Source organism: Labeo rohita, chromosome 5, assembly GCF_022985175.1.
Source record: "Labeo rohita strain BAU-BD-2019 chromosome 5, IGBB_LRoh.1.0, whole genome shotgun sequence".
NCBI classification, from domain to species: domain Eukaryota; kingdom Metazoa; phylum Chordata; class Actinopteri; order Cypriniformes; family Cyprinidae; genus Labeo; species Labeo rohita.
The window spans coordinates 32,400,663-32,420,259 of record NC_066873.1 but is presented as its reverse complement, the minus strand read 5'-3'; the positions used below and the strand labels follow the sequence as shown (position 1 = coordinate 32,420,259).

The 19,597-nt window shown below is 35.8% G+C and overlaps 2 protein-coding genes across 2 annotated transcripts in view; both read right to left on the bottom strand.

Moving 5' to 3' along the window:
* The window catches only part of map7d2a (MAP7 domain containing 2a), a 31,745-nt gene extending 20,116 nt beyond the window's left edge, over positions 1-11,629 (bottom strand). Inside the window, 7 exon segments of the mRNA XM_051110175.1 lie at positions 184-279; positions 2,076-2,175; positions 4,874-5,037; positions 6,410-6,487; positions 6,637-6,735; positions 7,970-8,083; positions 11,234-11,629. Coding sequence (XP_050966132.1) covers positions 184-279; positions 2,076-2,175; positions 4,874-5,037; positions 6,410-6,487; positions 6,637-6,735; positions 7,970-8,083; positions 11,234-11,276 — 694 coding nt within the window. The 5' untranslated portion in view covers positions 11,277-11,629.
* A 3,232-nt stretch (positions 11,630-14,861) lies between these two features.
* Positions 14,862-19,591, bottom strand: eif1axa (eukaryotic translation initiation factor 1A X-linked a). The gene is made up of 7 exons (XM_051109940.1): positions 19,430-19,591; positions 16,972-17,055; positions 16,308-16,411; positions 16,053-16,103; positions 15,877-15,958; positions 15,618-15,709; positions 14,862-15,233 (listed from the first exon to the last, which is right to left on the bottom strand). The coding sequence occupies exons 1-7, from the start codon at positions 19,443-19,445 to the stop codon at positions 15,228-15,230; spliced, it is 435 nt and encodes a 144-aa protein (XP_050965897.1). The 5' UTR covers positions 19,446-19,591; the 3' UTR covers positions 14,862-15,227.
* Positions 19,592-19,597: the final 6 nt, after the last annotated feature.

The following is a 19,597-nucleotide window of genomic DNA, read 5'->3' as shown; positions in this document are numbered from 1 at the left end:
TTGATACCTGGGTCACATCTGGATATACAAGCATTTACCCTACTTAGCCCCCTAAATGCTCAAGCAGGAACAGGGGAAGGAGAGTAGGCTGGTTTAGAGTTTTGGAATGGAAATCAAAAATGGTGTCAGTCCGAGGGGACGGGAAGGAAGAAGGGATGAGAAAAGGCCAGCTTGGGTTCATACCGTTGCCTGACTCGATGGCAGCAGGAGAGGGAGCAGCGAGGTCATGGGGGAGGGCGGAGGCAGCAGAGAGAGGAGGCAGGGCATTCTCCCAGTCACCTGGGCGATAGGGTCACGGTAGAGCACAGCAGAAACAGCAGAGCGTTATGGACAGACTGGGCACCCTTAAGTGAAGTGTGTGTTTTTGGGGTGGTGTGTGCAGCACACACACCTAAACACTTCACCATATCCTCTGGCGCTCTTTAAGCATGGCAGCCAGACAAAATGAGCAGGGCTGAGCTGATTTCAGACACACTCAAACCTGCATCCTTCACTTACACACACACTGCAATCATCATAAAAACATCAGAACACACTTTTATGATCAAGTGCCTAAAATCACCTGAGTGCTCTCAATAAGCATTTACTTTTTCTAGGGTTAAAAGGGATAGTTCACCCCCCAAAAAACTACTTTCTGTCATCTTTTACTCACCCTCATGTGATTTTTTTTAAGATAACCAGTTTCGTTCCCTTTGACCTTCATTGTATTTTTACATCTTTTGTCCATGAAATAGAAGTCAATATTCAAGTCATCAGGCACCAAAAAAGTCATGTGACTTTGTGCAAATTATTTGGGATAATTTGATTAACCAGCGAAACAATCTCATTGCACAGCATCTGAAATAGTTACCATCATTCTGAAATGCCTGAGCAAAGTCGTCAAAATAATTTCTTTGTAATTGCCTCCCAAAACTATCTTACAAGACTGCGTTCCCAAACAGCTGGCATCCGCCTTTTCCGCAGTGACCACATTTATTGTGTTTTGTGTATATGAAAATTATTATATTCAGTGGCTTCTCCTACTTTTCTTAGTGATATTTAGTGTCAGTTTATCAGGAAGTGACGATTTTGTGCTCTTCGACTTGAATGGAAACTGCTTATTCGCAAATGTTTTATGCATTATTCCCAATTTCGCATATAAGATTGGATGGAAAACCCGGTTAGTGAGAACTGAAAATGTTTATCTATCAACATTATTCAAAATATTTTTTTTTCTTCCATAGAAGAAATAAAGTCATACAGGTTTGGAGCAACATAAGTGTGAGTAAATCATGATAGAATTTTCATTTATGAGTGGAATATTCCTCGTAATGAAACGTTCAAATGTCACTGTGGATAAAAGCATCTGCTCATTTTGTTAAAATAACAATAAAAATTATTTAAATAATTTAGATTTTACAAATTTTACAATATACAATGACTTGGATGAATAAAAGCTTTCAGAAATGTTAGACAAACAAGCTTTCTTCCTTCTGAACTTCCCTGGCTTCTTAAAAGATTAAATCTCCAGCCTCAAATCAATAACCAATTTCTTAACCAATTAATGTGCTTGTATCTAAATCAAGCCAGTAGGACGGGCCGCAGCACGCAGAAAGTGCTGATTCACTTATGCCTGCCTGTCCTTCCTCTCTGATGAGCTGAAGTATGAAACCTGAGCTCTAGTAACACTGTGTCCTAAAGCCCAGATGAAAATCATACAAAATGCAAGGACACACTGCACCGCGGTGCCACAGCAGCTTTACAATGGCTTCTTTACAATCACTGCATTGTGTAAAACTGAAAATAAAAATTGTAAAATGTTCTTGAAACCTTAAAAAATAAATCAGGAATTCAGTAATGTACATTTTAAAATAACAAAAAAGCAAATCACATAAAATGAAAAAGAAAAACGCAAATTAAATTGAATTTAGTTGGAAAAATGCAACATAGAAGCATTTTCATGAGTTGAAACGGAGTTGGTTGTTGAAATCCACCATATCATGAAACATTTTCTCGCAGTTTCCATCACTGCTCACTGCCCTCCTCCCAAGCTCTTTTTTTCTTCATCCAGTGTGATGTGTGCGCATTACACTCACCTTGAGCGGTGCCGTTGGGACCCCATGCCCAGCGCTTATTCCTGTTTTCCAGCTGCAAGCTGCGCTCCAGTGATCTCCTCATTAGAGCTTCCAGTCGCTCCTGTGTGTGCCGTTCCAGCACAGGAAACACCAGACACTCACTTCACCAGTGGATATTTACACCAACAACATCAGTATAACCACAATGGGTGCAGATATATGCACTGACAGAGGAATGATCTTCATCTACACTACCCATATATATATACCTATATACACTACTGTTTAAAAGTTTGGGTCAGTAAGACTTTTATTTATTTTTGTATTTATTTGAAAGAAAATAATACTTATTGTTGAAGTCAAAAGTTTACATACACCTTGCAGAATCTGCAAAATGTTAGTTGACCAAAATAAAGAGGTATCACAGAAAATGCATGTTATTTTTTTAGTACTGACCTAAGATATTTCACATAAAAGAGAAAATAATATTTGAATTTATAATAAAATGTCCCTGTTCAAAAGTTTACATGCACTTGATCCTTAATACCTTAATACCTTAAAAGTGTTATTACCTGAATGATTCCCTTGTTAGTCCTGAACAGTTGAACTGTCCACTTTTCTTCAGAAAAATCCTTCAGGTCCCACATATTCTTTTGTATTTCAGCATTTGAACACTTTCCAATACTGTATGATTTTGAGATCCATCTTTTTACACAGGACAACTGAGGAACTCATATGCAACTATTACGGAAGGTTCAAATGCATTAAGAAACAAAGGGTCAAAATGTTTTGAATTTAACTTATTTTTAAGTATCTTCTGCAGCTTCTGAAGGGCAGTACTAAATGAAAAAATATGATATTTAGGAAAAATAAGAAAAATGTACACATCTTCATTCTTTTCAAAAGTTTACACCCCTGTTTCCTTCTGAAGCATCAGTGAGCATTTGAACCTTCTGTAATAGTTGCATATGAGTCCCTCAGTTGTCCTAAGTGTGAAAAGATCAATCTCAAAATCATACAGTCATTGTTGGAAAGGGTTCAAACACACAAAAATGCTGAAAAAAACACAGAATTTGTGGGACTTCAAGGATTTTTATGAAGAACAGCAGGCAGTTTAACTGTTCAGGACAAACAATGGACTCATGAACAACTATCACTAAACAAAAAAAACAGATGTGGATCATTCATGTAACAATACAGTATTAAAAATCAATTGTATGTAAACCTTTGAACGGGGTAATTTTTATTTATATAAATTATTTAATACTGATATATTTATGTATCATAGTAACTATTATTTTTCCTTGTGGACTATATGTAGATGTCTTTTTGTATGATCCATCTTATTGTGGTAATATAATTAACATATTGCAGATTCTGCAAGGTGTATGTAAACTTTTGACCTCAACTGCATATTCACCAAGAATGCATTCAATTAATCAAAAGTGGCAGTAATGAAATGTAAAATGTTACATTTCAATTTCAAACAAATGTTGTTCTTTTGAACTTTCTATTTATCAAAGAATCCTGAAAAAAGGTTTCCGCACAATATTAAGCAGAACAATAATGAGAAGAAATGTTTCTTGAGCACCAAATCAGCATATTAGAATGATTTTTAAAGGATCATGTGACACTTAAGACTAGAGTTAAGGCTGCAGAAAATTCAGCTTTGCTATCACAAGAATAAATTAAATTTTAAAATATATTAAAATAGAAACAGGTTTAAAATAAACAGTTATTTTAAATTGTAGTAATATTTTTACAAATATTACTGTCTTATTACAGTTTTTTTTGTTTTGTTTTTTTATTGAATCAATGCAGTCTTTGTGAGCATAAGAGACTTGTTTCAAAAACGTTGTTAAAAAAAAATTATACTGACCCCAAACTTTTGAATGGTAGTGTAGTGCCAAATCACAGATTCAAGTATTAACTAACACCTCAATTTGCCTCAAGTTCTAACTCATTCCATTCTAAAGATATGGCACTAATAGGCACCACATGATCAGCAAATTGCGTACTCAAATATTGACACAGCAATTCATAAAGCAAATTTCAGCCATTTATGCTTCCATTTGTATTTGCTTTGCATCGCATCTGAAAATGGTTCCAGCAACATTTGTTGAGTCCAGCATCACCTCCCCCGCATGCCACCTTGTTCCTCTTTCATTCTTTGCCCACTCCTTTTCAGGATCAGCCTTTCCAAAAAGAACATAGTTGTGAAAGCCGACTGCGTGGCAGATGAAGGCCGTGTTTGAGAAGAATAATGAATCCACAGCCCAGCGAGAGACGAGGATTAAAATAAAGTCTGATCTGATCTCGCCAAATCCCTCTGATTGGAGAAGTATCACAAGCCACGGCACCCAGTAAACACTCACAGGCTCATAACAGATAAATGAGTGTGTAAGAATAGTGTCAGCCCTGTGGGTGGGTGATATTACATGGCAAGGAAGAAATTCATTGCCATAGATACAGTGCAATTGCTGAAAATGTCATTTCAAACAATATAAAAAGTCGTGATTCTTTTTTCTTCTTAAATTCAGATGGTTTTGCATTGCACCATATGAATTTATTTTCAAATGCTGAAATGCCCTAAAGCTAGTGGAAATGACAAAGGATGTTTCCATTTATTGGCCAGACTGAATGATTATCAAATTGTGGCCTGACATCTGGCATATCAGTGCTATATGAGAAAATTGCATTTGAAAGGTCAAGGGAAGAATAGCATCTTAAATTAATAGAAAAACAGTATCTGCTCTTTCATGACTCCGTGCTCAGACAGTGAGTCCTAGGACAGGTACATTTGACTATGGATCTCTGACCTTCTCCTCCTCTAGCTGCTGTCTTCTCTTTTCCTCCACGGCTGCTCTGCGAAGCTCCTCCTTCTGTCTCTGCTCCTCCAGCCGCTTCCATCGCTCCTCCACCGTCTTCTCATACTGCAGTTGTGCCCGCCTTTCTTTCTCCTTTATAGCTTGCTCCCGTGCAGCTGAGAGGTAGAGCAAGAGAAACTATTGGCCCCATTGTGGCTTGTTATGAAATAACACCATCAAACTCAAAGCTCACTATCATTGTTACTGACAGCTTCATCAATTTTGAGGCTGTTCTCACAGGGAACGACTTTATTTTAGCACTTTTGGCAATTAGCATTGTGTTAATATATGTGTGAAGTGACCCTTGAGTTGCACTGCATCTACCGTTCTGTGACAATCACCACATCATGTGCAATGCAATGCACAACCACTACTGACATACAGTACATTTAATGACAAGTAATTGAGTAATTTAAACAAGTAATTTACTCACCCTTATGTCATCCAAAATGTTCATGTATTTCTTTCTGCCGTCAGAAATTACAAAAGAAATTACGGTTTTTGAGCAAAACATTCCAGGGCTTTTTTCCATATAGTAGACTTCAATGGGGATCAACGTGTTGAAAGTCCAAATTGCAGTTTCAATGCAGCTTCAAATGACTCTACACAATCCCAGCCAAGATATAAGGGTCTTATGTTGTGAAACGATTAGTCATTTTCTAAAAACAAATTTACATTTATATACTTTTTAACCACAAATGTTCATCTTGCACTAGCTCTGTGTCCACATTGGAAAGGTCATGTGTGACGTAGATGAAAGTACCGACCTAGTTTTCACAAATCGAACGTGCAAAGAAAGTCAAATGCCCTGTACAAAAAAGGTAAAACAGCAATGTTGGATGGTTTTGAAGTTGGTGGAGAAAATGATATGGAGTTTTTCGCCCTACCCTACCTTTTCCAATGTGATTACATAATGTGTGAAGTTGTAGTGCACATCACAGAGCTAGTGCAAGATAAGTATTTGTGGTTAAAAATTATATACATTTTTATTTTTAGAAAATTACCAATTGTTTTGCTAGACAAGACCCTTATTCCTTGGCTGGGATCATGTAGAGCCTGAAACTGCAATTTGGACCTTCAACCCATTGATCCCCATTGAAGTCCACCAAATGGAGGAAAATCCTGGAATGCTTTCCTCAAAAACCTTAATTTTTTTGCAACTGAAGAATGACATGAACATCTTGGATGACATAGGTGTGAGTAAATTATCAGGAAATTGTAATTCAGGAGTGAACTAATCCTTTAGTCATTACTGTAGCTCAAACAGTAACTTGTAACATCATAATTACAGTTTCAATTTCTAAGAATGCATGAACTGATAAAATATAGACTGCCAATGCAACATACGTTGATTTGAATAAAAGCAACTTTCATGCATAGATTAAACCTTTTTCTCATATTCCTCTGAAATCTTAGAATTGCCCCTGTGAGTCACTTATTTGAATTCACTGCACCCACACATTCACAGACACGAACAGACACGCTTACCCAAACTCTTCTCCCTCTCCTCACGTCTCTCCTTGGCAAGTCTCATTCTATCATCTGTCTTCAAATAGCCCTCCATATCTTTGACACGAAAACAAAGGAAAAAAGACACTTTATCTCTTTAACACTTTACACTGCTTGAGGTTTACGCTGTTTTTAGACACACAGTCAGATGAGATGGAAGACGTCCACTCAACAACAACAGAAAAAGTGGGACTTACATTGTTTACCTGCATGTGCGTTGGTGTTGGTTGGATGACGTGAAGGTGAAGCGTGCCCGTTGGTTTGAGTTTTCTTTTCAGTGACGGTGGGTGGGGTCAGAGCATCAGCTTTAGAAAGGATGAAGGAGAAAATGATATTCAGTGAAATTTAAAGTTCAGTCATTACATTAGTACCCATTGTTTTTTCTACCATCAACTCATTTTCAACAATATGACATCTGATCCAAAATCAATATTATAATATAGCATAATATAATAAAATACTATTTCCAAAGGTCAAAAGTTTACATACACCTCATAAAATCTGCAAAATGTTAATTATTTGACCAAAATAAGAGGGATCATACAAAATGCATGTATTTTTTTTTTTTATTTAGTACTGACCTGAATAAGATATTTCACATAAAGGGAATTTACTTTCCACAAGAGAAAATGGTAACACTTTACAATAAGGTTAATTTGTTAACATTAGTAAGTTAGTTACTACATCAGTTACTACATTAGTTAACATGAACTAAGAATGAGCACTACTTCTACAGCATTTGTTAATGTTAATTTCAACATTTACTAACATATTATTAAAATCCAAAGTTGTGTTTGTTAACATTAATTAATGCACTGTGAACTAACATGAACAATCAATGAACAACTGTATTTTAACTAACATTAACAAAGAATAATAAATAGTGTAATAAACATATTGTTCATTGATTGTTCATGACAGTTAATACATTAACTAATGTTAACAAATGACACCTTACTGTAAATTGTTACCAGGAAAATAACAGTTGAATTTATAAACCTCATTCAGAAGTTTACATGGACTTTATGATTACATACATTGACACTCTGATTTTGAGATCCATCTTTTCTCAGTGAGGACAACTGAGAGACTCATATGCAATTACAGAAGGTTCAAACACTCACTGATTCTCTAGAAGGAAAAACCATGCTTTAAGAGCCAGGGGTGTAAACTTTTGAACAGAAATGAAGATGTGTAGGCCTACATTTTTCTTATTTTGCCTAAACATTATATATTTTTTCATTTAATACCACCCTTCAGAAGCTACAGAAGATGCTTAGAGGTTTTCCAGAAGACAAAATAAGTTCAATTTACCCTGATCTTCAAATTCAAAAAGTTTTCACCCCCCCCAGCTCTTAATGCATCGTGTTTCCTTATGGAGCATCAGTGAGCCTCATTTGCATATGAGTCCCTCAGTCGTCCTCAGTGTAAAAAGATGGATCTCAAAATCATTCAGTCATTGTTGAAAAGGGTACAACTACACAAAAATGGTGAAAAACATTTTATATATACACACTTTTTAATTAAATATGGTCTTACTGTGTTTTATAGAAGGGCTGCCTTGGTTGGTTTTCTGGTGAGTTGGTGATGCATGGCCATTGCTTTGAGGTCTCTTTTCTGGAGTTAAAGGTGATGTCATTACTTTAGTGGCTGCTGAGAAAAAAAAAAAGAACAACCCATCAGTGATGGAAACTGATGGAAATGGCAAGCTTCGGTGTTGAGAAGACCTTGACATACATAGCTGGCCTTGTTAGACAGAGATATTGTATCTGAGTTATAAAGACTATCACACTTATCCGTATATAAAGAGACACAAAACAGAGCATTACAGATTTACTCTTGAACAAATTGAGGTAAACACAGTGTTCATTTCTGTTCTGAGTCAAGGACAAAGAACAGACCATTGATTTATTGTGGACTGGATTATAAATTTGAAACTGTGGCCTAGTTACTTCTGCTTCACCTATATGCTCAATCAGTCATTTCACAGACACATTCACATAATACAGTCAGACATTATATAATTTATCCACATTTATCAACACATAAACACTCACTGCAATAAACAATCCACTGACAATCAATATAATAGGCAGATTAGTGCAGAACAAATTTGCATTTTGTGCCTCGAAGGGTACAGCGGGCTCTAAAAATAAACTATTAAATACCAAAATGGTTCAGACAGAGCAGTGAAAATGCATTGTGTCATGTCTTTTTAGTTCAGTTAAGTTCAGTTTCCAACCTCCTTTCCTTCCTCTGCATGACGTGTCTTTTAAATAAACTGCTCACTCATGATGGTGTCCTTTGTCTGCTCTCTTTCCTCTTTTTTTCTGCTTCCCTAACTCTATTCCCAATACACACATAAGCTCTGCTATAAGAAGCAGAGTGGACATAAAGCTGACTGAGAATGTGTGAACTCAATGTCATATAGTTCCATGAACAATGCAACACAGCATCACAACTAAAAATAGTCATACCACATTCATGCAGAAAACTCCAGTGGATTTTGCTCTAGGTTATCTGAGCGTCTACAAGACCATGAATAAATATCAATATACAGAAAAAGAGACAGAGAGAGAGAAAACTCCAACTGTTCACATCTGAACACTTCTTGTTTGCCTAAACCAACATTCATAGTGCCTGATTTATGGTTGCCAGGTCCTCTCAGTGTCTCCCATGTCACCCACTGTTGCTTCATTATAGACTAATTCAGTGTTTGCAAATAGTAGTGATGTTTTTGTTGGCAGAGCCTATGTGGTGGCAGAAAATGAGAGCTTTCAAGTAGAAGTCTATTGAAACCATGGAATAAAAGAAGAAAAAAGGTAAATTTTCTTGCAATTCCGAGATTGTGTCTCACTATTCTGATAAGAAAAATCAACTCGTCATTCTCTCTTTTGTCCTCAGCTCATGAGTTTATATCTCACACTTCAATTGACAAACTCGCTATTGTTGAGTTAAATCAAGTTATAAAGTCCGAAATACGAGATATAAACTTGCATTTGCAAGAGAAAAAAGTCAAAATTGTGAGATAAAATATGTAAAGGTAAAAAGTTATAGGGTAATTCCATGCAAATGTCAACCCATGAAAAAATAATGTTTTTACTATACTGATAGCAAAGATGTCAACATTTGGTGGTTCAGATACCCATGTGTGGTCCCTCTTAAAGTTTTTAAAACATGCATGATTTTCCATAGTCTGGTAAGTGTTATTCTCTTAGCATTTATATGTCACATCCATAATGCAAAATATCACATCCAAAACGCTTGATTTGCCCTATAGATTAAATAGTATTTCATGCTTTAACTGTAGGGCTAATATAATATGTCCCATATGAACAGCATATGTGAATATTATATAGACCTATTATTTAAATCAAATTCATGCTTTTAAAAGTAATCATAGCAGGTTCCATCCATAAGTCTGTCTGTTTAAACATCTGCGTTTAGCTTCAAATGGCGTCTTTGACAGCAGTATTCTATAAAAAATAATTTGCTTTCCGATTCTGAAATCCAAAGGCACAACAATACATTTTTTCTCTTATTCCATGGATTTTACCCATTTCCTTCCATTTGTTACCAGTGCTTTTCTGCCTCCGCAATGCATGCGCAGTTGCAAGTGACTTAACTGTGACATCTACTACAAGTCGGTCTATAGATTTCTTCTTATACTGTACCACAACCCATATGACAATAATGAGGTGTAATAACTAAACAAAGCATGTAGACCATACAACATATTTGCAGTCCTCTAAAGATAAGTACTAATGTGATTTGAAATTCTTGCCAATGAAACAACCAACTGATGGTTGCTAAGCTGATCAAATTTCTTAATGTTTCTAAATATGACTTGTAGATAATTACATCTTTATATATCTGTGTTATATTCATCATTTTGAGATAGACAGTAAGAATGGTATCAAAAAAAAATAGAGAATCTCTTGAAGGAAACATTTCAAGAAATTATATTTAGACTGACCTCACTTTGGTTATTCGTATTAATAAAATAACAATAGTAATAAAAATACATTGTTTCATTTGTACATGTACACACCTATATTAAGTAGAATGCTTGTATTATTTATGCTACTTTATCCTAAACTTGTCAAACGCAAGTGTGCTACAATGATCTGTCAAAATGTGTCAAAATTCAGCCACAAAAGTAACATGCAGTAGGACAGGGACAGTTCCGCAGTTGCTGCTTATATCACACACTACCGAAGCAGCTCCTGAGCCGGATGTAGCTCTTCCATCGATTTTCCATTAAATTAATTTCGCAAATGGACGTGGTTTAGTCTTTACGGCTCTAATCTCATCAGAGTTTGACTTCATCGTGTTGGGCGGTGCTCGCCCCGTCAACTTTCGAGAACCTCCCATGCCATGAAAATACAACGCAGTACAGAAATAATGGACTTGCCCCATCTAACGACGACTGACAAACAAACAATAAACCCCTGCACCGAGACGCGCCGGCATATGTCTGCAACAGACAGGCTAAACTGAAAAAAAAAAAAAAAAAAAAATGTAAACGTAATGAATGAAAAGCCCAATGGCCCGACGTAAACGCCTAATAAATCTTGAGCTATAGCGTTTTTTGTCTGCCAGGTCAGACAGCAGCTTTAAGCTTCTGAGAAGGAAATGATTCGACTGAGCACGTCATTGTTCTTCATCGCCCCACTGTAAGCATGGAAATATGAGTGTGTAAGCAAGTCATTGTCCTACTCATTCAATACTCAAGCTAACAAAACACCGCAGGTACGTTTACTGAATTATTAACGGAATGTTACCTTTCCGCAAGTCGCTCACCTGTCGTTGCACTGACAGCGGTGTTGACAGCGTTCTCCGCCATCTTCGTGGTCCACCGGCGGCTCTTCCAACCGCAATGTCACGGACAGCGCCGCAGCAAAACGCTACCCCCCAAAAATTCAAGCCAAGAGAAACAGCATAGCCAGCTCCTTCCTGGAGTGCCGCTGCGCTACCGGGACCCGATCCGCTTTCCACAATCTCAGCAGAATGCGCTCTGTGGCGCTACCGCAGATTGTTAGGTTTGCAGTGATGAACCGATTAAGAGGAAAGTTAGTCTCCCTCGGCAGTCAGGACTATTCTTACCAGCTGTCCGGTAAAGAGAATAGTCGCGGCTGTTGAGGGTCCAGATAGAGAGGCTGGACAGCGCAGTAGTGCTGAAACGCTGGAGTGACGTCATCCACAGCGGGGAAAACGACGACAGTGAAACGGATTTATTAGGTCTAAGAGAAACAAACGACTGGCCACGTCCACACGTTCACAACCAAAACTTTTCAAATGACACATTTAGGCGAATCATTTATTTTAAGAAAAGAAATATGATTTTTTATATATGAAGAGTTCAGATACAAAACCAGTTAAATCCATCTGACGTCTTTCTTTAAAAAATGCATTTTTATCAGGCTCAGATGTATTAAGTAGCGGTACTTCTGATTGAACTGAGGCTGGTATTTTAGCGAGTTTGAAGAAAAAGTATTTGATGGACGACGTATAATATGTGCTGAGAGCATTCACTCAGTATCATTATCTCATTTTTGACCGAGATGGCTTTTAGCTGGTTTTGCATCTGAACTTTTCATATATATATATCAAATGCAAAAGCCTCTTAAAATTAGCATTTCTTTCTGGCTACTTTGTATAGGTATCTATGTAAGTACTGGCACTTCTGATTGGGCTGAGGCTGGATTTTAGCGAGTTTGAAGTAAAAGTATTTGATGGAGGTATACTGTCAGGACCGAGATGGCTTTTAGCTAGTTTTGCATCTGAACTCTTTATATATACACATACACAGGTGCATCTAAAAAAAAAATTGAATATTATGAAAGGGTTCATTTTTTGGTTGTAACTTATTTCAAAAACTGAAACTTTCATATATTCTAGATTCAAAACATTCAAAGCAAAACATTTCTGAAGATTTTTTGTTTTCATTTTGATGATTAGAGCCTACAGATTCATGAAAGTCAAAAATCCAGTATCTTAAAATACAGTATTTACATTTGAGTTTCATTAAATGTCCATCCCTACAGTATTAATTCCAGGAATCTCTTGTTCTTTGCAACCACAATAATGGGGAAGACTGCTGACTTGGCAATGGTTCAGAAGACAATCATTGACACCCTCTACAAAGAGGGTAAGCCACAGAAGGTCATTACTGAAATGGGTGTCTGTTTACAGAGTGCTGTATCAAAGCATATTAAACATAAAGTTGACTGAAAGGAAGAAATTGGGTATGAAAAGGGGCACAGGCAACAGGGATGACCATAAGCTTGAGAAAACTGTCAAGCAAGCACTTTATGCTTCCATCTGCTGACAATGTAACTGTAATCTGTTACAGTTACTGAGAAAAAAAAAAAGTGTAAAAATTACAATTATTTAATGAAAAAGTTTACAAAGAAGGGTGTTTTCTCACACACAGATTTGATTGATTTCTTTCCCAAATTACATTGACTGCTCTAAAATATGACACACCAATGCTTCTAGAGTTTAGGACACAGCCTTGGACATATTTTATTTGATAACTGTTTTATTTCCAATTTGGGTTTGTGTATATGCTTTGTTTTTTTAAACTAACTTTTTAAGGCATTGTTAGATGCCAGTTTTTCCTGTCATAGCTATGCAAAGATTTGATTTCGAAAACAGTATCAGAGCTATTAAACTACTTCTTAATCAAATATAATCATTAATAAGTGATATATAATTGTCCATTAAGGCTGGAAATTAAAAACTCCTTATATTCAGGTGTGCATAATTATTAGGCCTGTTATTTTTACAGATAAATTGAACTGAAAAAGAGTTTTAACTCAAAAATTATTAAATGCCCATGGGAACGAAGGAAAGCTATACTAATCCAATGCTAGAATTTGCAAAGTTAAGGCATGACCACTGGACAGCGAAATGCTCATTAGGGTCAGCAGGGTTTTGAAAAAACAGGTGGAGATGAAAAGACACGTCAACTGCAAAAGAATTAAGAATTACGGTGAAGAATAAGATGTGAAACTATCATGAACCAATCTTCAGCGCCACCATTTTCCAGAACTGCAACATACCTGGAGTCTCCAGAAGTGCAATGTGTCAAGTCCTCAGAGACTTTGCTTGGGTAAAAAAATCCTTGAAAAATGATAAGAATAACATGCTAAAGTGTTGTGAAATACATTAAGACTTCTTTTATATGCTTTATAGACAGATAAGCTGAGTGACTCTTGAAGCATCACATCCTCTTGCACCAGTTTCAAGAATTTATCTTTCAGAATCTAGCAGTATGTTTAGGGAGTGCATTTTTACTCTATCTCCTATCCTGAAAAGTCTGTATATCCTAAATTGTAATTTATTTTAATATAGACAGACATATTGTGGAAATATTACATGCTTACCTTATTACATGGGCTCTGTACAGTCACAGAAATTTTCATGCAGTGTTTCATGGTCTGTGAGAAAACGGAAATGAGTAACAGCAAAAAGGTTAACTTTTTGCTTGTGTACATTTTAAGTGACTTAAAACATCCAAAACAAATTTAATTTTCGATATTTTTCCAGATGAACAAGCAGGCAACATAGCTATATTAGTCCATTTAGTCCCACTCATAAATATGTAAATAACAACGGGGACATTGGGATTTAAATTGTAACACGTAGATTCTTGATAAACAGTGTAAACAAACACTTTTGTGTGAAAAGCCTACTTTACACTTCAAAATTGCTCCAAAATGGGTCAGATGAAACATTTAGAAGCAAACACTGCATCACAGGTACTATAGCCTATCTAAAAGCGACGTTTGAGGTTAATGCCGTGTCTCGAAGGGTACTGAATAACCGGTTGCTCTGTGGAAAGGGGCCATGTGATATGGATGAAACGTGGCAGTCCGATAGAGCCAGAGGGCCAGCAGGACTGGCAGTATTGAGTCCAAATGAAATGGGTCAGTACGACTTCTCTAACAAAGCAACGTGCTCAGACAGGGAGTCCAGCAGTAGAAAAGATCAACTTCAGAGAACATCCAAACAACTTGCAAACAGCTTTTAAAAATCCATCTCTACACAGAATTCAAAAATGTCTAATACATATTGAGGCTAATACTGTTTTCAGGACAGAAAATTGTCTAAGGTTATTATGACTGTACAGTGTGTATTCAATTTATTATTAGAAAACAAAGAAATTAGATAATAGTAGTTTTTGCTCCTATTGCCAACTAGTGGAGAAAATACTTGGAGAAGTGGAGAAGTGGAGAAGTACTTCCATTCTGTACAAACTGAAGGGGGACAACAACAACAAAAAAATAAAAATATATAATTTTATTTCAGGCACAGCAGAAATGCATGCAAATGCCATTAGGAAGAGACAGTGTAAACTGAGAAAATAAAATACAGAATAAAAAAAAGCAAATATACAAGAAATAAGATTCAGTCCAAACAGATAAAAGGCTCAACTTTTTATTGTAAATTCTGGATTTCTTTGCATTTTAAATTCCACTGCATACAGTGGAATACAATATAAATACTTTAAAATCATAACAAAACTATGCAGTCTATGTTGTGTGGTTGTCATTAAATGTGAAGAGAGCGATTTATTTGACAGTCTGAATGCTCAGAGAAGCCTTGTAGTGAGATTACGTGGTGGAGAGAGAGAAACAGATAGAGATAAGCAATAAGCCTATGAGTGTTTCTCTGAGGGAGGTTGCAGTAGGATTTGGGGCATCAGTAATGCCAAAGTTGCAATTTTTCCCCAACAAGGAAGTCTTCTCTCCTCTCAGTGTAAACAATATAACCCACCAGCAGCCGTGACTCAGATCTGTGGGAGAGGGCAGAAACAAACACATCAAGGTACAGGTTTTCACAAACAATTAAGTATGTTGTTCTAACCTTAAAAGAAATGCTTGGGAGACCAGAGCAGTCAGACACAGGAATCTTTTGTAACATTATACATTACATTACGGTCACTGTGCAATTTAAGATGTCCTTGCTGAACAGAAGTATTGATTTCACACACACGCAAAAACAAAACAAAAAAACAAAAAAAAACAAAAAAACACTTTTGAGCATTAGTGTATATCAGTTTTATAGTACAGCAGAAACACACTAATATACAGGTAATAGAAACTCAAATTACAGCACTTCGATATTTTGTCACTTAAATAAAAATAAAAATCATGATAAAAACAAATCAAACACTTACGTCATCAATGTCCTCATCGTCGCTCCCAATATCATCAAACTGAATCTCATCATCGTCTCCAGGTCCAAATGTATCAGTTTCATTGATTTTAGCTGCAGGAAAGAATCAAAAAGATCAGCCAAGAGTCTTTACTTGCGTATATCTACATCATCTGACACTTACAATCGTGGGCGATTTGTTTTAGTGCCATGACATTTCCATAAAACATTTCCAGTAAACAGAAACCAGAAAACCTGAGCGAGGCCAGTTTGAGACTCACCGTGTTCTGGAAGCTCTCCGTAGGCTTTCAGACTGCGGGCCTCATCTGCATTGTACTTTAAAATGACATCTGCTTTGGTGTCCTGTAAAATATATATTCAAGAAATTAAAAACATTTTATTTCATAATAAAACATCAAATGATAAACTGCAAGACAAAACAAACAAAAAAACCTACCTGGTAATCTCTAAGTCCAACAAGAATTATGTCAGATGTGTTGATCCAAACCTAAAGGAGATATGACAATAGGTTTAATACTTGGGCTAGAAAAACAATTGGGTAAGTCGTGTCTTTTTTAGGTTGTCTTGTTTAGCAAAAAAACGACAGGTATCCGATTATCTATAACATACAGCCATAGAAATAATGACAGTCATTCAGATCCATGAGGGTTATAAGGGAAACAGATGAGGGTTATAATTAACAATATCATACCTTTTTCCGGAGCTTTCCTCGAATGTGGCAGAGCCGCTTGATCCCATCAAAGCACATGGCCTCTAGCCGTCCATTTCCCAGCATTTTTATCACCTGAGCATATTCTAGCACAAGACAAGGGTAGTTTATATTTATATTTATAGATGTAAATTTTTTTGGAGACTCAATTAACAGGTGTACTAGATAATACAGACATGATGTGCAGAGCAGTGGCATGCCACGACCAAAATTAAGAACCACTGATTTTATGCAGTCTTGCTGAATAAATTAAAAAAAAAAAAAAAAAAAAAAAAATCAAATAAAATATCTTACTGACCCCAAGCCTTTGAGTAAGAGTGATGTGGTGAAAAATGTCATTTATTTGCACATATCCACCTTTTTCTGAACACTTACATTACCGGTTTCTGGTGGTTCTAGTTAAACTAACATTTCCTGAGCCGATAATATAACGTTAAACCTGCACATTTTTATATTTAGTTACATTGATCTATTTTTTTAACCCATTTTAACATGGATTTCTATGGAGACCGGAACACGAAAGCACCCGATGGAAGTTAGTATCCTTCATGGCGCCAATCATTGGTTACTCAGGAAAAAGGTGGATAGAGGGCCAAACTATTCATAGATTTGAATTCCATCCCACATATTGTTGATATTTACTTACCCTGGCCATCCTCCTTGAAAACCAGTTCTCTCTTCTCTGATTCGTTCTCGTTCTTACCACGCCGCCGATTCTTACCTCCTTTACCTAAAGTAATGAAATAAGGACTCTGAATTATCTTATACGTAATAAGCAGATATTACATGTTTCCCTGTGTTTCAGTTTCCTCTCTCATCCATGATATCACCTTTTCCAAAAGCTATAAACCAAAATACTGAATTCATTTAAAACCAACAGACACTTGCACAACTATTTACATACACATGACTCACTGTATATGCAGTAATAGGGTTAATAGGGATTCACTTTTATCTCTAAATATTTAAATTAACCCCATAAAGCCTACTGTATCATAGTCTATACAATAATTATACAGGCATTTTGCCCTCTGATTAATAGCTTATACTTTTTTAGTAAGCAAAAGGCCTTTTAGTATAATTCTAAAAAAAAAAAAAACATCTGTGGTACATGTGTCTTTTTGCTATGAAATCTTAATCATAAATAACTTTTATATTGTTAGGAATATTTCAACATGAACATTCACTGGACTGAAGCAACTTGACGATCCATACATATTTCTTTTTTTATTCATTTAAAAAAAAAAAAAAAAAAAAGCTAAAATGTAGTAAATATGACACAACAGGCTTTTGAATAAAAACAATAGTATTCGTTACATTTTTAGCATCTTTCCAAAGCCCAAGGCTGCGTTACAAAATTGGGTTGTTTGTACATCTCTCAATCATTTAATTAAGTTGCTTTATATGTTTTGCACCCACAATGAAAATACTACAGAACACTGATCATAAAATTAAGCACTAAACTTCACCTTTGTAAGACATATTTAGAAATGTAAAGTGACAACTGATATTGAAATTTATTAAATTATCAGTATTTGAGTATTTAATCTGGCCATATTAAAAAAAAAAAAAAAAAACACAACAACACACCAAATTGCACATTTTTGCTCAGTTTGGAAAAGACTGGTGTATTAAGTATGTGACCCTGGACCGCAAAACCAGTCTTAAGTAGCACAGGCATATTTGTAGCAATAGCCAAAAAAATATTGTATGGGTCAAAATTATCAATTTTTCTTTTATGGCAAAAATTATGATATTAAGTAAATATTATGTTCCATGAAGATATTTTGTACATTTCTGACCGCCAATATATATCAAAGCTTTTTTTTCATTAGTAACATTTCTTGCTAAGAACTTCATTTGGACAACTTTAAAGGCGATTTTCTCAATATTTCGATTTATTTTGCACCCTCAGAAATAGTTGTATCTCCGCCAAATATCATCATTTCCAACAAACCATACATCAATGGAAAGCTTATGTATTCAGCTTTCAGATGTTTCATGAATCTCAATTTTGAAAAATTGACCATTATGACTGGTTTTGTGGACCAGTGTCACATATTATATAAATGGTCCAATACACTGTTTCAGTTAAACTGATTTTAAATTAAATTGATGTCAAGCTTTAACCTGGTTAACCATAAGTTGATAAATCATAAGCATGATAAAATGACTTGTTTGTTTTTAATGAATCAATTAGCGGCATGACAATGATTTAGCCATTACACACAAGAGGCAGTTCGGAATAATATTGTGGAGAATATACTTTGCGAGAAAGTATGGACCTTGCCTCATAAGTATCTGCTTAGCAATAAAGTAAAAAAAAAAAGCATTAAGTGGATTCACAAATATTACCCGACTAAAGCTTTTCTCAGAAAATACAAGACAAACTGCTGTTATTGTCATTCTTCTGAAGACTTCATTTATTTTGGCAATACACAGAAACATTTTGGTCAGCTTTTACAAATTTATTTCGTAAATAACTTTTCTTTTTGTTTTAAATATGCTTTCTTTTGATTATTTGAATACTCAAAGGAGAATATAGGAAAATATTACAGAATTTATTTGTGTTTGCTGTTCACTAATTTTCACATACAAACAAAAATTACTGGATCTAAACCTCTCTTCTCTTCATTCAAAGTTGAATAAAACAAGTATCTATTCAAAGTTCTGTCAATATGAAAGCGTTTTTATATGCGTCTTTTGTGTCATCATTGGATGTAACTGACTGTATGTACATTCTTATATTTTTTTCCTTCTTTAAGTCTTGTCTTTTGATGTCTGTCACCACACACTGGCGTAACGATGCAACCTACAGAAAGTGTGCCTGAACAAATCTTTACTGAGGGCAAACTTTCAGGTTATACTCACCAGTGTCAGGATTGTAAAAATATACCACAGCTCAACTAGCGACTAACGTTACCCCTACAAAAGCAACTAGCTTAGCCCACGTGTGAGCCCGTGCTTTGACTGAAAATAGCGCTTGAGCTGGTCACGTTGCCGCCGCAATGCTCGCACAGGCCGGGTAGTTAGCGCGAAAGCTAGGCTGAATCCAGCTCGTTTAACAACTATTTAAATAATAAACGGTGTTATATTTCCCTTACCTTTATTCTTTGGCATGTTCGGATTACGAACACTACTGTCCTCGTTCAGTGATGTCGTATAACAAAGTATTAGAATAAAGAAATGTTAAATTTCAAGGAGGAGGATGTCAAATAATTTCCCTCTCCCGTTCTCGAAAGACTTCCGCTCAAGCAGTAATGTACGCCTGC

Coding starts and splice junctions, on each gene's coding strand:
- eif1axa (XM_051109940.1), bottom strand. Junction 16,412..16,971: donor TTTCAAGGAGGATGGCCAGG/GTAAGTAAATAT, acceptor GTCTTGTGCTAG/AATATGCTCAGGTGATAAAA. Junction 16,104..16,307: donor GAGGAAAGCTCCGGAAAAAG/GTATGATATTGT, acceptor TATCTCCTTTAG/GTTTGGATCAACACATCTGA.